Source organism: Ursus maritimus, unplaced genomic scaffold (assembly GCF_017311325.1).
Source record: "Ursus maritimus isolate PB19 unplaced genomic scaffold, ASM1731132v1 scaffold_2, whole genome shotgun sequence".
Taxonomy (NCBI): domain Eukaryota; kingdom Metazoa; phylum Chordata; class Mammalia; order Carnivora; family Ursidae; genus Ursus; species Ursus maritimus.
In genome coordinates this window covers 23,534,138-23,547,259 of record NW_024424452.1, presented here as the reverse complement: position 1 = coordinate 23,547,259, position 13,122 = coordinate 23,534,138, and the positions used below count along the sequence as shown (strand labels likewise).

The window sequence follows — 13,122 nt, the reverse complement described above, 5'->3', positions numbered from 1 at the left end:
ATCATGTCACATACTTTTTCTGCATCGCTTGAGATGATCTTGTGGTTTTTGTCCTTCTTTCCATTAAGGTGGTATATTACATGGGATGATTTTCATATGTTAGACCATTCTTGCATTCCAGGAATAAATCCCATTGGTCATGTATAATCCTTTTAATGTGCTGTTGAATTCAATTTGCTGATACTTTTTAAAAGTGATTATTCACTTGGAAGGGCTAATTATTTCTATTTTGTTTTCTGTATATCTTGTAGCTTTTGTCCCTCTTTTCCTCTCTACTGTCCTCCTTAGTGTTTCATTGATTTTTTTTTGTAGTGACATAATTTTCTATTATTTTCTTTTGTGTATTCTATAAATATTTTCCTTTTAGTTATTGCAGTTACATAAAACATCTTAAAGTTATACATTGTTTTAAACTAATAACTTAATTTCAGTTGCATACAGAAACTGTACTTTTATAAGCTCCTCTCTCCCACACTTTGTTACTGATGTCATAAATTCCACCTTTATATGAAAGGTGCAGCATAGGAAATAGAGCCAATGATATTGTAATAGCATTGTATGGTGACAGATGGTAGCTACACTTGTGGTGAGCATAGCACAACATATAGAGATGTTGAATCACTATGTTGTATACCTGAAATTAATGTAACATTGTGTGTCAGCGTTACGCAAAAAATAAAAAAATTAAAGAAAGTTACCAGTAAATTAGATTTTCAAAGTGAATATGTAAATATCTGTTTAATAATTACTCAATCACATCTATATAGGTTGTATATTCATTAACATTGGAATATAGGGATTCATGTTTTTGTCATTTAAATTTTGAGTAAGAATTAAAAGTGAATTTATATACCAAAATTACCTTCATAGAGGTTACTGTGTTGTTTCACATGTTCACCTTTATATATGGGTATTAAGGAGGGCACGTATTGCATGGTGCACTGGGTGTTAATACGCAAATAATGAATCATGGAACATTACATCAAAAACTAAGGATATACTGTATGGTGACCAACATAACATAAAAAAAACTTATTATAAAAAAAAAGGAAACTATTTTCATGTGGCTTCATGTTGCTATCTAATGTTCTTTCATCTTGAAGGACTCCCTTTAGCATTTCTTGCAGATCAGGTCTAGTTATAATGAATTTTGTCAGCTTTTTTTTAATCTGGGAAAATCCATTTTTGAAGCAGAGTTCTGCTGGATATAGTATTCTTGATGTTCGTCCCCCCACCCTTGACACTTTGAATCCATTATGCCACTCGTATGGCCTGCAAGAAGATTTCTGCTGAGAAGTTCACTGGTAATTTTAAGAAAGTTCCCTTGTGGGGTGCCTGGGTGGCTTAGTCGTAGTGTCTGCCTTTGGCTCAGGTCATGATCCCAGCGTCCTGGGATCGAGCCCTGCATCAGACTCCTTCCTCAGTGGGGAGTCTGCTTCTCCCTCTCCCTCTGCCTGTTGCTTCCCCTGCTTGTGCGCGCTCTGTCAAATAAATAAAATCTTTAAAAAGAAAGAAAGTTCCCTTGTATGTAATGAGTTGCTTTTCTCTCAATGCTCTCAAGATTCTTTCCTTGATTTTGACTTTTGACAGTTTGATTGTAATGTGTCTTTGTGTGGGCTTCTTTAGATTTATTGGATTTATCCTGGTTGGAGTTCTTTTGACCTTCTCAAATTTCCATGTTCATTTCTTTCCTCAGATTTGGGAAAATTTTAGCCATTATTACTTCATGTTTCTGCCCCTTTCTCTCTTCTTCAGGAGGAGAATACATATTATATGTGTATTGGTCTTGTCATTGTCCCATCTTAGGATCTATTTATGTTTCCTCATTCTTTTTTCTTTTTACTCCGATCTATGGTTTCAAATGATCTGTCTTTGTGTTTGCGGATTCTTTCTTCTGCCTGATCAAATCTGATGTTGAACTCGTTTGGTGAATTTTTCATTTCACTGTGTTTTCCAGCTCCAGCATTTGTTTGGTTCATTTTTATAGCTGCTCTTTGTTGATATTCTCATTTTGTTCATGCATCATTTTTCCATTAATTGTCTTTGTTCACTTTTAGTTCATTCTGTGTTTCTTTAGGTTTGATTTCTCGAATGTTATTTTGTTCCTCTGGGACATTTTTCCTTATTTCTTTGCATGCCTTTTGATCTTTTTTACTGAGACCTAATCATTTGAAAAAAACAAGTACCTCTTCTATTGTTATGACTTGGCGTCACAGAACAGAAAACTTTCACTGATTAGCCCAGCCAGAGGTCCCAGGACCCCTCAAACCAATTTGAGGATGTATGTTCTCTGCCCCTTTGTGTGTACTTTTAGGTTCCCTAAGGAGCTTGTCTGTGTCTTCTCAGTGCTCATAATCTTTTGCTCCCTTTGGCATCTGCCTGTGGAACTGCAATTCTAATGTGCTGTGATGATGGCATTTGTTTTCAGTGGCTTCCAAACAAGGCTGCCTATCCCGTTAGTGCTCTAGTCAAGTGAGACAGAAACTAGTCTCTCACGCAACCCCAGACTAGCCATAATATTGGATACAGAGTCCCCTCTTTTGTTTCCATCCAGAGGGAGGATCTCGAGTATAGGAAGAATAGGGGAGGAACATAGGTGGGCACAAAAACTCTGCATTTTTTCCTTTCCCTTTTGCTGGAATTCTTTGGGTTTTTTTGTTGGCTTGGGCTGTTGCTTCTCAGCTAGTCTCTATAGTTCTTGCAAACTGGTATTCTGGTCTCTCTGTCGTTGTTAACTTGGTGTCTGTGGAAGAGTGAGGGCCTGAAACTTCCTAGTCTGTGACCTTCCTGACATCACTCCTTTTCAGAAGTTTCCAAACAATGCTGTCAGTACCATCAGTGCTTTGAGTCAAATGAGACAGAAACTAGTCCTTGAGGCAATCTCAAGACAAGCCAAAATGTGGAATGCAAAGTCCATTCGTGTTTCTGTCCAAGAGATAATCCCCAGTGTAGGAGGTTTCTTCTGGGTTGCATTGTGTGAGGTTGGGTGGGGGAGGAGTGTTATTTCCTTCTTTCCCTTCCCTGCGGTATCTCCTCTATATACCTTATTCTTCCCCTGAAGCACTTCTCTGAGGCTGCCAACCCTCTTCCCTGTAGTCAAGTGCTGTGAAATATTAAAGTTGTGACCTGTGTTCATTATTTTGGTATTTAGTTGTACTTTTTCTTTCTGGGGGTAATTTTGTTTGTTCTTTATCTGAGTCTTCCATGTGTCTTGATTTCTTTCCAGTGTCTTTTTAGCCTTCTCTCCTTGCTGTCTTTACTAATAGGCTTTAACAGTATGAGATGGTGGAAGTTGTTGTAATTTAACTTATTTTGTAGAGGTAATTTGAAGGTTCTAGTAGTCTCTTTTTCTTAGTAATGCCAAAGGCACGGGTCCTACATGATTTTACTGACTCTCTTTACTGTTTTCTAGGAGGCTATATGGTGTCACCATTTTCTTCCAGACCTTAAAGTCAGCCCCATATTGCTTTTTAATATGGGTAAAAAGGCAACCTTGTTTGTTTATATTATTGTGGCTCACCTCCAGGAGCCACTAGGTTCCTGCCTCATTCAGGGTTTGCTGTTCTCTTCAGGTTCTTGAGCAGGCCAGAGTGGAGATCCCCCTGTTTCCCTTCAGCATTGTCCAGTTCTCTTTTGAACCCTTTTCACCTAACCTCACCGAGGAGATGAACAAGAGGGTAAGTAAATGAGTTGTGCTAGATTATTTATTTAATGAATTATAATCTCCCTGCATTAAGGAAAGTTATGCATACTTTAATTAGTTTGCTCTATATTTCTCCAGATTTTTTTCTATATATTAATATTTTAGTAAATACATTTTTATAAAAATGGGAATCAAACCACATGTACTATTTGGCAACTTTTTCATTGAGCAGTGTATTGTGTACATCTTTACATGTCAGTCATGATCTTATTCCCCTTGTTTATAATGGCTGTATAGTATTCCACTCTATGAAATACCTATTCTTTTCGTCTTTGGTGCTTTATAAATTGTTGCTATTCCAAATAATGGGGTTGTGAAATCTCTGTATACATATTTTTGTACATTCAGCAAGTGTTTGTGTTGAGAAATTCCTTAAAGCAGAATTATCCCATGTTTTGACTCATGTTTTCTTTAGATTTGACTTAATTCTCTTACCACATTCACCTCCTCACTGTATTCTATTTTTCTTGTAGATGAGGATCAAGTGGACAGAGATGTCAACTATTTATGCTGGGCCATTTAGCAAAAATTGCAACCTCAGGGCTCTGAAAAGGCTGTTTAAGAGCTTTGGCCCAATCCGGTCAATGACTCTTGTTCTTGAAACCCATCAGGTAATGAGATAAGACGACTTGGATTTTCACCTCTAGATTAGTGTTGGAAATTCAGATGCCTCCTGGGGCCATTCATGTAACAAATATTAGTGATGTGAGCTTGATTGTCACCAACTGGAGTATTAGTCATGCTTTTTGATGAAACAGTTCTTGACTCACAAGTGTGTGTGCCCAGTATTACCAGATTCTTGGATTCTTTTGTTTTGAGAATCAAGAAATCTTCCATCTTTCAAAGTGATCCTGGATGTTTAAAATGTGCTTTCTCCAAATCTTTTATTAATGTCTTTCTTATACCTAAAAATAGAGATAAAATGATTCCCTGGGAAGATGGACCTAAGGGATGGGAAGTATATGTCAGGGGACTATAACCTCTTGTTACATGTCTTGGGGTTTTTTTCTCTTTTTTTTTTTTGGTAAAATATACATAAAATTTGCCTTTTAACTTTTTAAATACATGTGGGTTAAAAATGTGGGTTAAAAATGTTTTTCAAAAAATGTGGGTTTCAGTTACCCACAGTCCAGAAGCAGTTGATCTTCTTTCTGACATATCATCAGAAGGTCAGCAGGAGCTTAACACTACCTCACAATGCCTATGTATGTCACTCACCTTACTGCATCTTATCAAGTAGGCATTTTATGGTCTCACATCATCACAAGAAGGGTAAGTACAGTGGAATATTTTGAGATAGAGACCACATTCACATAACTTTATTACAGTATATTTTTATAATTATTTTTATTATTAGTTATTGCTATTTTAATCCCTTACTGTGCCTAATTTATAAATTAAACTTTATCACTCATACATATATGAAAAAACATAGTATTTATAGGGTTCAGTACTACCCGTGGTTTCAGGGATCTGCTGGGTGTCTTGGAATCTATCCAGAACTTTTTCATCATCCCAAACTGAAACTCTGTACCCATTAAACAATAACTCTTCAGTCCCTGTCCCTGAGGTGTGGTAAGCACTATTGTGCTTTCCGTTTTTATGAATTTGACTACTCTGTTATATATCCTTTAAGTGGAATCATACAGTACTTGTGCTTTTGTGTCTGGCTTATTTCACTTAGCGGAATATGTTCAAGGTTCATCCATGCTGTAGCGTGTGTCAGAATCTCATTCCTTTTTAAGGACGGATATAACCCACTGTGTGCATGTACTACATTTTGTTTATCCATTCGTCTGTTGAACAACATTTGGACTGTTTCCACTTTTTGGCTATTCTGAATAATGCTGCTGTGAACATAGATATACAAATATCCACTGGAGTCTCTGTTTTTAATTCTCGTGGGTGTATACCCAAAGTGCAATTGCTGGGTTAAATGATAATTCTGTGTATAATTTCAGGAACTGCCATACTGTTTTCCACAGTGGCTACACCACTTTACACTCCCACCTGCAATGCAAAGGGTTCCAATTTCTCTATATTCCAGCTGACATTGTTTTTTTTTTCTCTCATTCTTCCTTCCTTCCTTTTTTCTTTTCGTCTTTTTCTTTCTCTCTCTCCCCCTCCCTCCCTTCCCTCCTTTTTTCTTTTCTTTTCTTTCTTCTTTTTCTCTTTTTCAATACTAGCCATCCTAATGGATGTGAAGTAGTAGCTCATGGTTTTGATTTGCATCTAATGATTAGTGATATTGAGCATCTTTTCATATGCTTATTGGCCACTGTGTCTTTGGAGAAATATCTATTTAAGTCTTAAGCCTATTTTTAATTGGGTTATTTGATTTTTGTTGGCTTTTAGGAGTTTATGTATTGTAGATATGAAATCTTCATTGGATAATTTGCACATATTTTCTCCCATTCATAGGGTTGCTTTTTGACACTGTTGATAGTGTCCTTTGATGCACTTTTTAATTCTGATAAAGTCCAATTTGTCTTATCTTCTTTTGTTACCTCTGCTTTTGATGTCACATTCAGGAAATCATTGCCAAATCCAATACCATGAAGCTTTTCTCTGGGAGCACTTTTGTCTCCATGATGGTGCTGTTCGGCACATCGGCAAGCAGGAAAGCAGTCAGTTTGGAGACGCAGCCTATCCAACGGAAGCACTTAACCTCCCCAAGCTTATAGGAAAGCTGCCTGTGTAAATTAAGCTAACTAGACAAATGAGAATCCGAATGACTTACAGTGATGTCTTCAGTGGTTCATAATAAATAATATGAAAAGCAAGTTGGTTAATAAACATTTATTAGTGCTTTGCCCATACCACCCAGAAGACTTCAATTTGAATTGACAAATAAAGGTTATTTATTGGCTGAGAAATCAGTTCTTGAACCTTGATGATTCTACTTGAAGTTGATCTGCATTTGCTGTCTAGCCCAGCACAGCAAAGAGAACATTCATTCTGGTGGCTTTGGCCACTAGTTTAGGGCCCTTTCCCAGTCCCTTCTCTAGCAGTGTGAGCCTGGAATGCAGAGATAAGAAAATCTTGCTGTTGTTTTTTTTCCTGCAGCCACATCTCTGTATACAATATGAAGTCCTGGAAGCTGCCCAGCTGGCCATAGAATCTTTGGATGGCATTCTGGTAGAAGGTGCCTGCATCAAGGTAGAGTGGCCAAAGAAAGCAAAAAGCAGCACCCTTCATTCAGCCCTGACCTAGCACAGCCCTAGTATATATGAAAGCTGAGAAAAGTCCTCAAGAGGCCCAAGCACAAGACTTTGTGTTATGGAAAGTCTTCAGCCAAGCCCAGCATTCTTCTAGCAGTGACCTAAAAACATGACCGCTTTCGTACTTATCAGAATCAGCCTGGGCTATATTGGGGTCTTCCTTGTATTCTTTATCACTACTTAAACTCCAGGTGGTTTATTCTGGGTGTTTTTCTGTAGCTGCCCTTTCCTTTAGCTTTCAAGGGGATCAAATGGTGTTTTGAAGTTTCTTATGCAAATAATCAGATTGTTTCGTTAGGGCAGAAGTCAGGGAACTCATTTCCATTGCAGGGTGTTTGGGCAGGGAGGCAAGGGAGGAGAGAGTATGTTTACACAAAAACATTGTATTTATGTATTTATCTCTTAAGTCTGGACCATAGTCCTCTGAGGCATTTATCGTTAGACTCCTTATACAGATAAGGAAACTACAGAATTAAGTTACTTGCTAGTATATAATAGGGGCCTAAAGGGTGAAGTTTATTTATTTTTATTTAAAGAATTATTATTTTGAGAGAGAACAGGGAGGAGGGGCAGAGGGAGGAAAAGAGTCCCAAGCAGACTCCGCGTTGAGCCCACTGCAGGTCTTTTATCTCACGACCCTGAAATCGTGACCTGAGCCAAAACCAAGAGTTGGAGGCTTAACCAACTGCACCACCAGGGCACCCCTAAGTAGTGACTTTCTACCACTAATGCTATCTTCCTTGGTTAGGTGCAGAGGCCTGTGACGGAGCTCACCCTTGATTGTAACACTCTTGTGAATGAGCTAGAGCAAGATTCTGAGAACCGAGGTACCATATACCTGTCTGGAGTGAGCGAAACCTTCAAAGAACACCTATTGCAGCAGTCCAACCTCTTCCTTGGCCTGGAAGCTGTCATCTTGCCTAAAGATCTTAAAAGTGGAAAGCAAAAAAGATACTGTTTCCTGAGTAAGGAATGGGATGTAACCTTGGGGAAGGAGATTAGGGATGGTGATAACATGAGGTCCGAGAAGGGAAATGTTCACCAAATAAACCCACCTGGGATGCTGGACCATGTTAATAGCTGATTCTGTCCTCCCTTGGCTCTGGCTGGCCTTCAGCCTGGATGGTGACCAGGTGGCCCTTAGTAACAGAAGGGGCTATTCTTGCTTTCAGAATTCAGAACTTTTGGCAGTGCCCAGAGGGCCCTCGACATTCTCAAAGGCAAGGACTGGAAGCTGAAAGGCCGGCATGCCCTAACTCCCAGGCATCTCCATGCTTGGCTCAGGGGCTTACCTCCTGAATCAAGAAGGCCCCCAGGGGTTCGTGTCATACCTCCCCCTTCCGAGCAGCAGGCCTTACAGGTGAGTGGTGCATCCTGGTGTCAGAGGTAGCTGCCTTGGTTTGCTAGCTGTAGGCATTGACTGGCCTTCTGATGTTTATGGACGTTAGGAGAGTCCAGCTCAAGTGACACTAAAGCCTTTGAATTTGTCCCCCCTGCCCTGGCACTAGTTTTATTTCACTTATTTCACTTTCCAGCTTCTGCCTGCCCTGGACACATTTTTCTTTCTCCAAGATCTCATACTTTTGCCCGCTCCATACCTGCTATAATCAGGCTTTTAATCCTCCATGTGACTCTCCAAGGAACTTTGAGGGGCTAACATAGGAGGTTAAAGAGCTGGGCAAGTCTTTAATAATCTAGGGCTTCCCAAAGTGGAATGTATATACACAAGATGATTTTCAGTGGTCACTGATGGACTCCCCCCCCCCCACTTTAATGCTAAGATCTTGTTCTAACAATCACATTGAACCTGTGACTTCATAGATATTTCAATGAGGTGAAGGAAGAAACTCACTTTGAAGAAAAATATTAGAGGGATACACAAGTAGAAGGGTGAAGGTAGAAGGTGAATGGCTGAAGTTTGGGAAGCCCTGTTCTAGTCTAATCTCCTACACTTAACAGATGAGAAAAAGAGGCCAGAGCTGGTTGAGTGATTTGCCCAAGTCACAAAGATACTTAATGGCAGGGGCCAGTAGTGATGTGGTTCCTCTGCCTCAGGGTCCTGGAAGACCCAGTCCATATGGAGGAAAGAACAGTTGTACTCCTGAACTGACCTGTGGCCTGGAGATGCTGGGATGGACAGGGAACCCTGAAGTATGGGCTTTAGCTTCAGATAGAGAATTTATTCAGAGCCTTTCCTGGGATCCCATGGTCCTATACCCTGAAGAAAGTTGCAGCCCCTCCAAAGGTGAGCAGAGGATACTCTGGCTGAGTGTCAACACGTGGCTTTGATCCTAGGCTCTGAAGGTGGACCACCCAAAGATAGCAGCCTGGCGCTGGGGCCGGAAGATAGGAAAGCTCTACCACAGCCTGGGTCCAGGCACCCTCTGCCTCATCTTGCTGCCAGGAACCAAGAGGTAAGGACTGAAGGGTTGTCCCTTCAAGATTCTGGCCTCTGGACTTCAGCTGTTCTTAGAGAAAGGCCTTTTTGTTGACATTCAGGCACATAAATGAGGACTTAAGGAATCCTCTCTTAATTCTTAGTTTTAAGAGATAGGTATTATATCTCCATTTTACATGTATATGCTCTTTTATAATTACTCTTATTAGCCCTCAGGGAGATAGCTCATCCTAGTTTAAAGCCAGAGGTCTTAGGTCCTGCAGCCTCTGGGACAAGAGGCAGCTGCCTAACCCCACTTGAGTAAAAATAGTCAAAGAAGGTCTTGGGCAAGGCCCAGACCAGATAAGATCTTTCTCACATTTCAGGAGCATGATCCTGCTTCTCCCATCTCCCTCATTACTGATCCTAAGCCTGAAGGATAATGGAACAGAACTCGGTCCAGTCCCAGCTCTATCACATACCTCCTCTGACAGGTGGCCAAGCCACTTTCCCACTGTGGGTCTCAATTTCCCTTTGATCAAATGAGAGATTTGGAGTAAATCAGTGATTTTCAAACCCTTTCAACTATAAACCCTCTCTTTAAAAGAAAAATTTCTATTAAATCCTAAAGCATAAAGGTAGGCAGTTCTGGAATGAGTGGGTGGATGAGTATATATTGTGGGAGAGGGATGAGAGAGTAGCTCTTTTGAGCAGTTTGAAAATCACCAGATTGCATTTATTTATAAAAAGCCCCTTAAAATTTTGACATTCTAGGATGCTTTTCCTGGCCCAGGGTCCCAGACAGCAGAACAACAGTGCCTCAGGCCTTGAAACCTGATCAGAAATTAATTTCCTGTCACAAAATCCTTGTGACATACAACTCAGGGCCACTAAGGAGATGGGCTATCTGCTGGGCAGCTTGAGAATTGCTTTCTATGAGGAACAGAAACTAAGTGTTTACATCTGAAACAAAAAAAACCCATCTTAGACTGATAAAAACAGACTTTTGTGAGTAGGTTAACAGCACGAGGTGACCATAAATTGCCAAAAAAGCTTTTTGGTTCAGAACAGACTTGCCCTGACATAACTTCTCAGAGCCAGTAGAATATGGGGTGGGGTCTTCATATTCCAGGTAGAATACTTACATTGCAGTTCTCTGTTGTGTAGGCAAACTAAGCTAAGAGTAGGCCAAAGCTTTCTCCTCCCACAAGTGGCCAGGTTATTCTACAGTGGAAGAGGGATTGGGGTCAGGGAGCAGAAAGGCTTAGGTTCTAAGGCAGAGGTCCTAAGACATGACAAATCATGAAAAAACTCTGGAAACAGCAAATCCTGCAGTAGGGAAATCTAATGCTCCTTTTATTTTATTAGAGACGTACTTATCTGAGGGGGAGGAAGGACAGAAGGAGAGGGAGATAATCTTAGGCAGACTCACTGCTGGGCATAGTGCTGCTCCCCACCTGCTGCAGGGCTCGATCGCAGGACTCTGAGACCATGATGAAATCAAGAGCTTGTCACTTAACCAACTGAGCCACCCAGGCGCCACCACACCCTTTCTTCTAAAAGTTACATTTTGATGTCTGTAGCCTTGTTGAGGAGCATGCATTCACCCAAACTATAGGCTTGCTGTGTGACTAACTTCTCTGGGCCTCCTCTTTGCAGCTTTCTCCATGATCCCAATGCCTTCAGGAAGGGTAACAGTAGCTCAGGAAGGAGTAGTAAAGAGAATAGATTTCCTCATGCTTGGAGCCTGACTCAGCTCTTAATCCTTATATTTCTAGTAGATGCTAAAATTAATATTGAAAATACTGCTGTATTTGCCATAATTCATCAAACCCTTAATATTTAAATGATTTTACTCGTGTTTTCATTTGAAGTTGTTGAGTCCTCATTTAACAAATGGAGAAGACGACTCAACAAGTTTGCTTAAGGTCACATAGCTAGTAAGTGCAGTTAGGATTTGAACCCTGATGGTCTGAGTCCAGAGCCACCCTCCAGCACTCAGAATTCCAGTCTCCCATGCCCAAAAGGCTAGTGCTTAATAGCATAAGTTCAGACATCAGGTGGTGACAGTTTCTGGGTTTGTCTTTGCTCACTTCTACCTGCTTTGCCTAGGAGAGCTCCTCAGCCATCTAACCCCAACCACTGAATATTCACTACAAGGTAGCAGGGAACTAACATGTACTGGATGACGCCTACATTCCAGCCACTGTACCAAGTGTTTTACAACATACATTATTGAAAAGGACTCTTGATGGCAGATTGCCATTATTACCTGGTTCTGCCACTCAACTTGTTGAGCAACTATGAGCTTGATTCTTTCTGAAAAGTGGACACAACAATCGTACCTACATCAGTACCGAGTTTAGGTACATAAGCTGTTTTGAAGGATTAAATGAGAATGCATACAGAGTACATAAAATAATGCTTGGTACATAGTGAATGATCTGTATGATGTATGAGGAAATGATCTGTATATTTTAGCTATTATTGTCTGTAGTCCTCACAAAAGCCCTGTGAGACAGTAATTTAAGTATTTAATAGTTTTATAGTTGAAGAAATTGAGGCTCAGTTTGAGGTCATTCACCCTAGGTTGAGATAAGCCTCCCATCTGTTACATGGCAGAGCTGACTTGATTCCAGGCCTCTGGGACTCATCAGTATTCTTTCCATCGAACCATCTTCAGTAGGCAGCTTTCCAGCAACCGCCTTACCTGCCTGTGCCTTTCCTCATACACATACCCAAAAAAACTTACCACTTCTTCTATGAGTTTGTAGCCATTCTTTTAATCCTGTGGATTAGTAACCTATCTTCACTCCTTATTTGTTGCAGCACTCACGGATCGTTCTCTGGCCTAGGACTGATGGGAATAAAAGATGAAGAGGAAAGCACCACCTCAAACATGTGTTCCTGAGTCTGCCCAACATTTTCCATGAGCCGTTTCTTATCCCTCATGGGCAGTGGCAGAGAATATGGTCAGCCTGCAGCCTCTCTATCCAGCAGACAGCTTGTGTGGAAATGGTGTACCACTTAAGAAGTTCGGTCCGTTTATGTGGCATGTTCAAATTTTCAATAAATGCCTAAAATTCAAGCATCCTCATCTTAAGACAGGGTGAGAAGGATGAACCAGTTTGTACATTCTTTGTGTCAGTGGACTTATACACAGGAAATTTGTAGTAAGTGCTCTATTCCATCGTAACACTCCTATTAAATGGTATTTGTAGGTAAGGAAACCAAGAGGGAGGGACTTGGCTGTGGAGAAAATCCGGCCATTATGCAGGTTGTCAAAGTTGTATCTAGGAAGCAAATTTATGTAAGACAAACTTTCTCATTGACAGCTGTTATAAAATTGAAGGAGAAAGATAGGCTGAACTGGAAATCTGGCAGATCCACAGACACAGGAGAGTGGAAGACTGTGCTTTTTACCAACACTGGAAGCTCCCTTCCAATTCCATTTTTAGGAATGCTTCCTTCCCTTCAGTGAGAGTGCAGTGTCACCCTTCACCAGTAGGTGCCTCCATCGTATCACATCTCCTCAGAACTGAAAGCTGCAATTTCAGTGAAAGCTACTGCTCTGCTTTATCAACTCTTAAAATAATAACATTCTGTGTTGGAAAGGACATGGGTACAGGTACACACAATTCCAAAACAGAGATATTTATCTGCCCTCTGGAAAAGATGAACTAATCCGGCGTACAGTATGTATCATACCGAACCCTTGTAAATTGCTCCATACATTGGGCTCCAGCAACTCCACTTCTGTAGCAGCATACAGTAATAGTGTAGTTGCACACAGCCATGTATGGAGGAGATACCACAGGCTG

General features: G+C 40.5%; 1 protein-coding gene across 2 annotated transcripts in view; it reads left to right on the top strand.

The window, feature by feature from the left end:
- REXO5 (RNA exonuclease 5) overlaps positions 1-12,389 on the top strand; it is a 26,319-nt gene extending 13,930 nt beyond the window's left edge. Inside the window, exons 8-14 of one of the 2 annotated variants that reach the window (XM_040635251.1) lie at positions 3,573-3,677; positions 4,177-4,314; positions 6,770-6,862; positions 7,673-7,889; positions 8,097-8,284; positions 9,220-9,338; positions 12,131-12,389. In XM_040635251.1, the coding sequence (XP_040491185.1) occupies positions 3,573-3,677; positions 4,177-4,314; positions 6,770-6,862; positions 7,673-7,889; positions 8,097-8,284; positions 9,220-9,338; positions 12,131-12,212 (942 nt within the window). In that variant the 3' untranslated portion in view covers positions 12,213-12,389. The remainder of the gene's footprint in view (positions 1-3,572; positions 3,678-4,176; positions 4,315-6,769; positions 6,863-7,672; positions 7,890-8,096; positions 8,285-9,219; positions 9,339-12,130) is intronic. The other variant, XM_040635252.1, reaches the window with a different exon arrangement.
- The last annotated feature ends 733 nt before the right edge of the window (positions 12,390-13,122 follow it).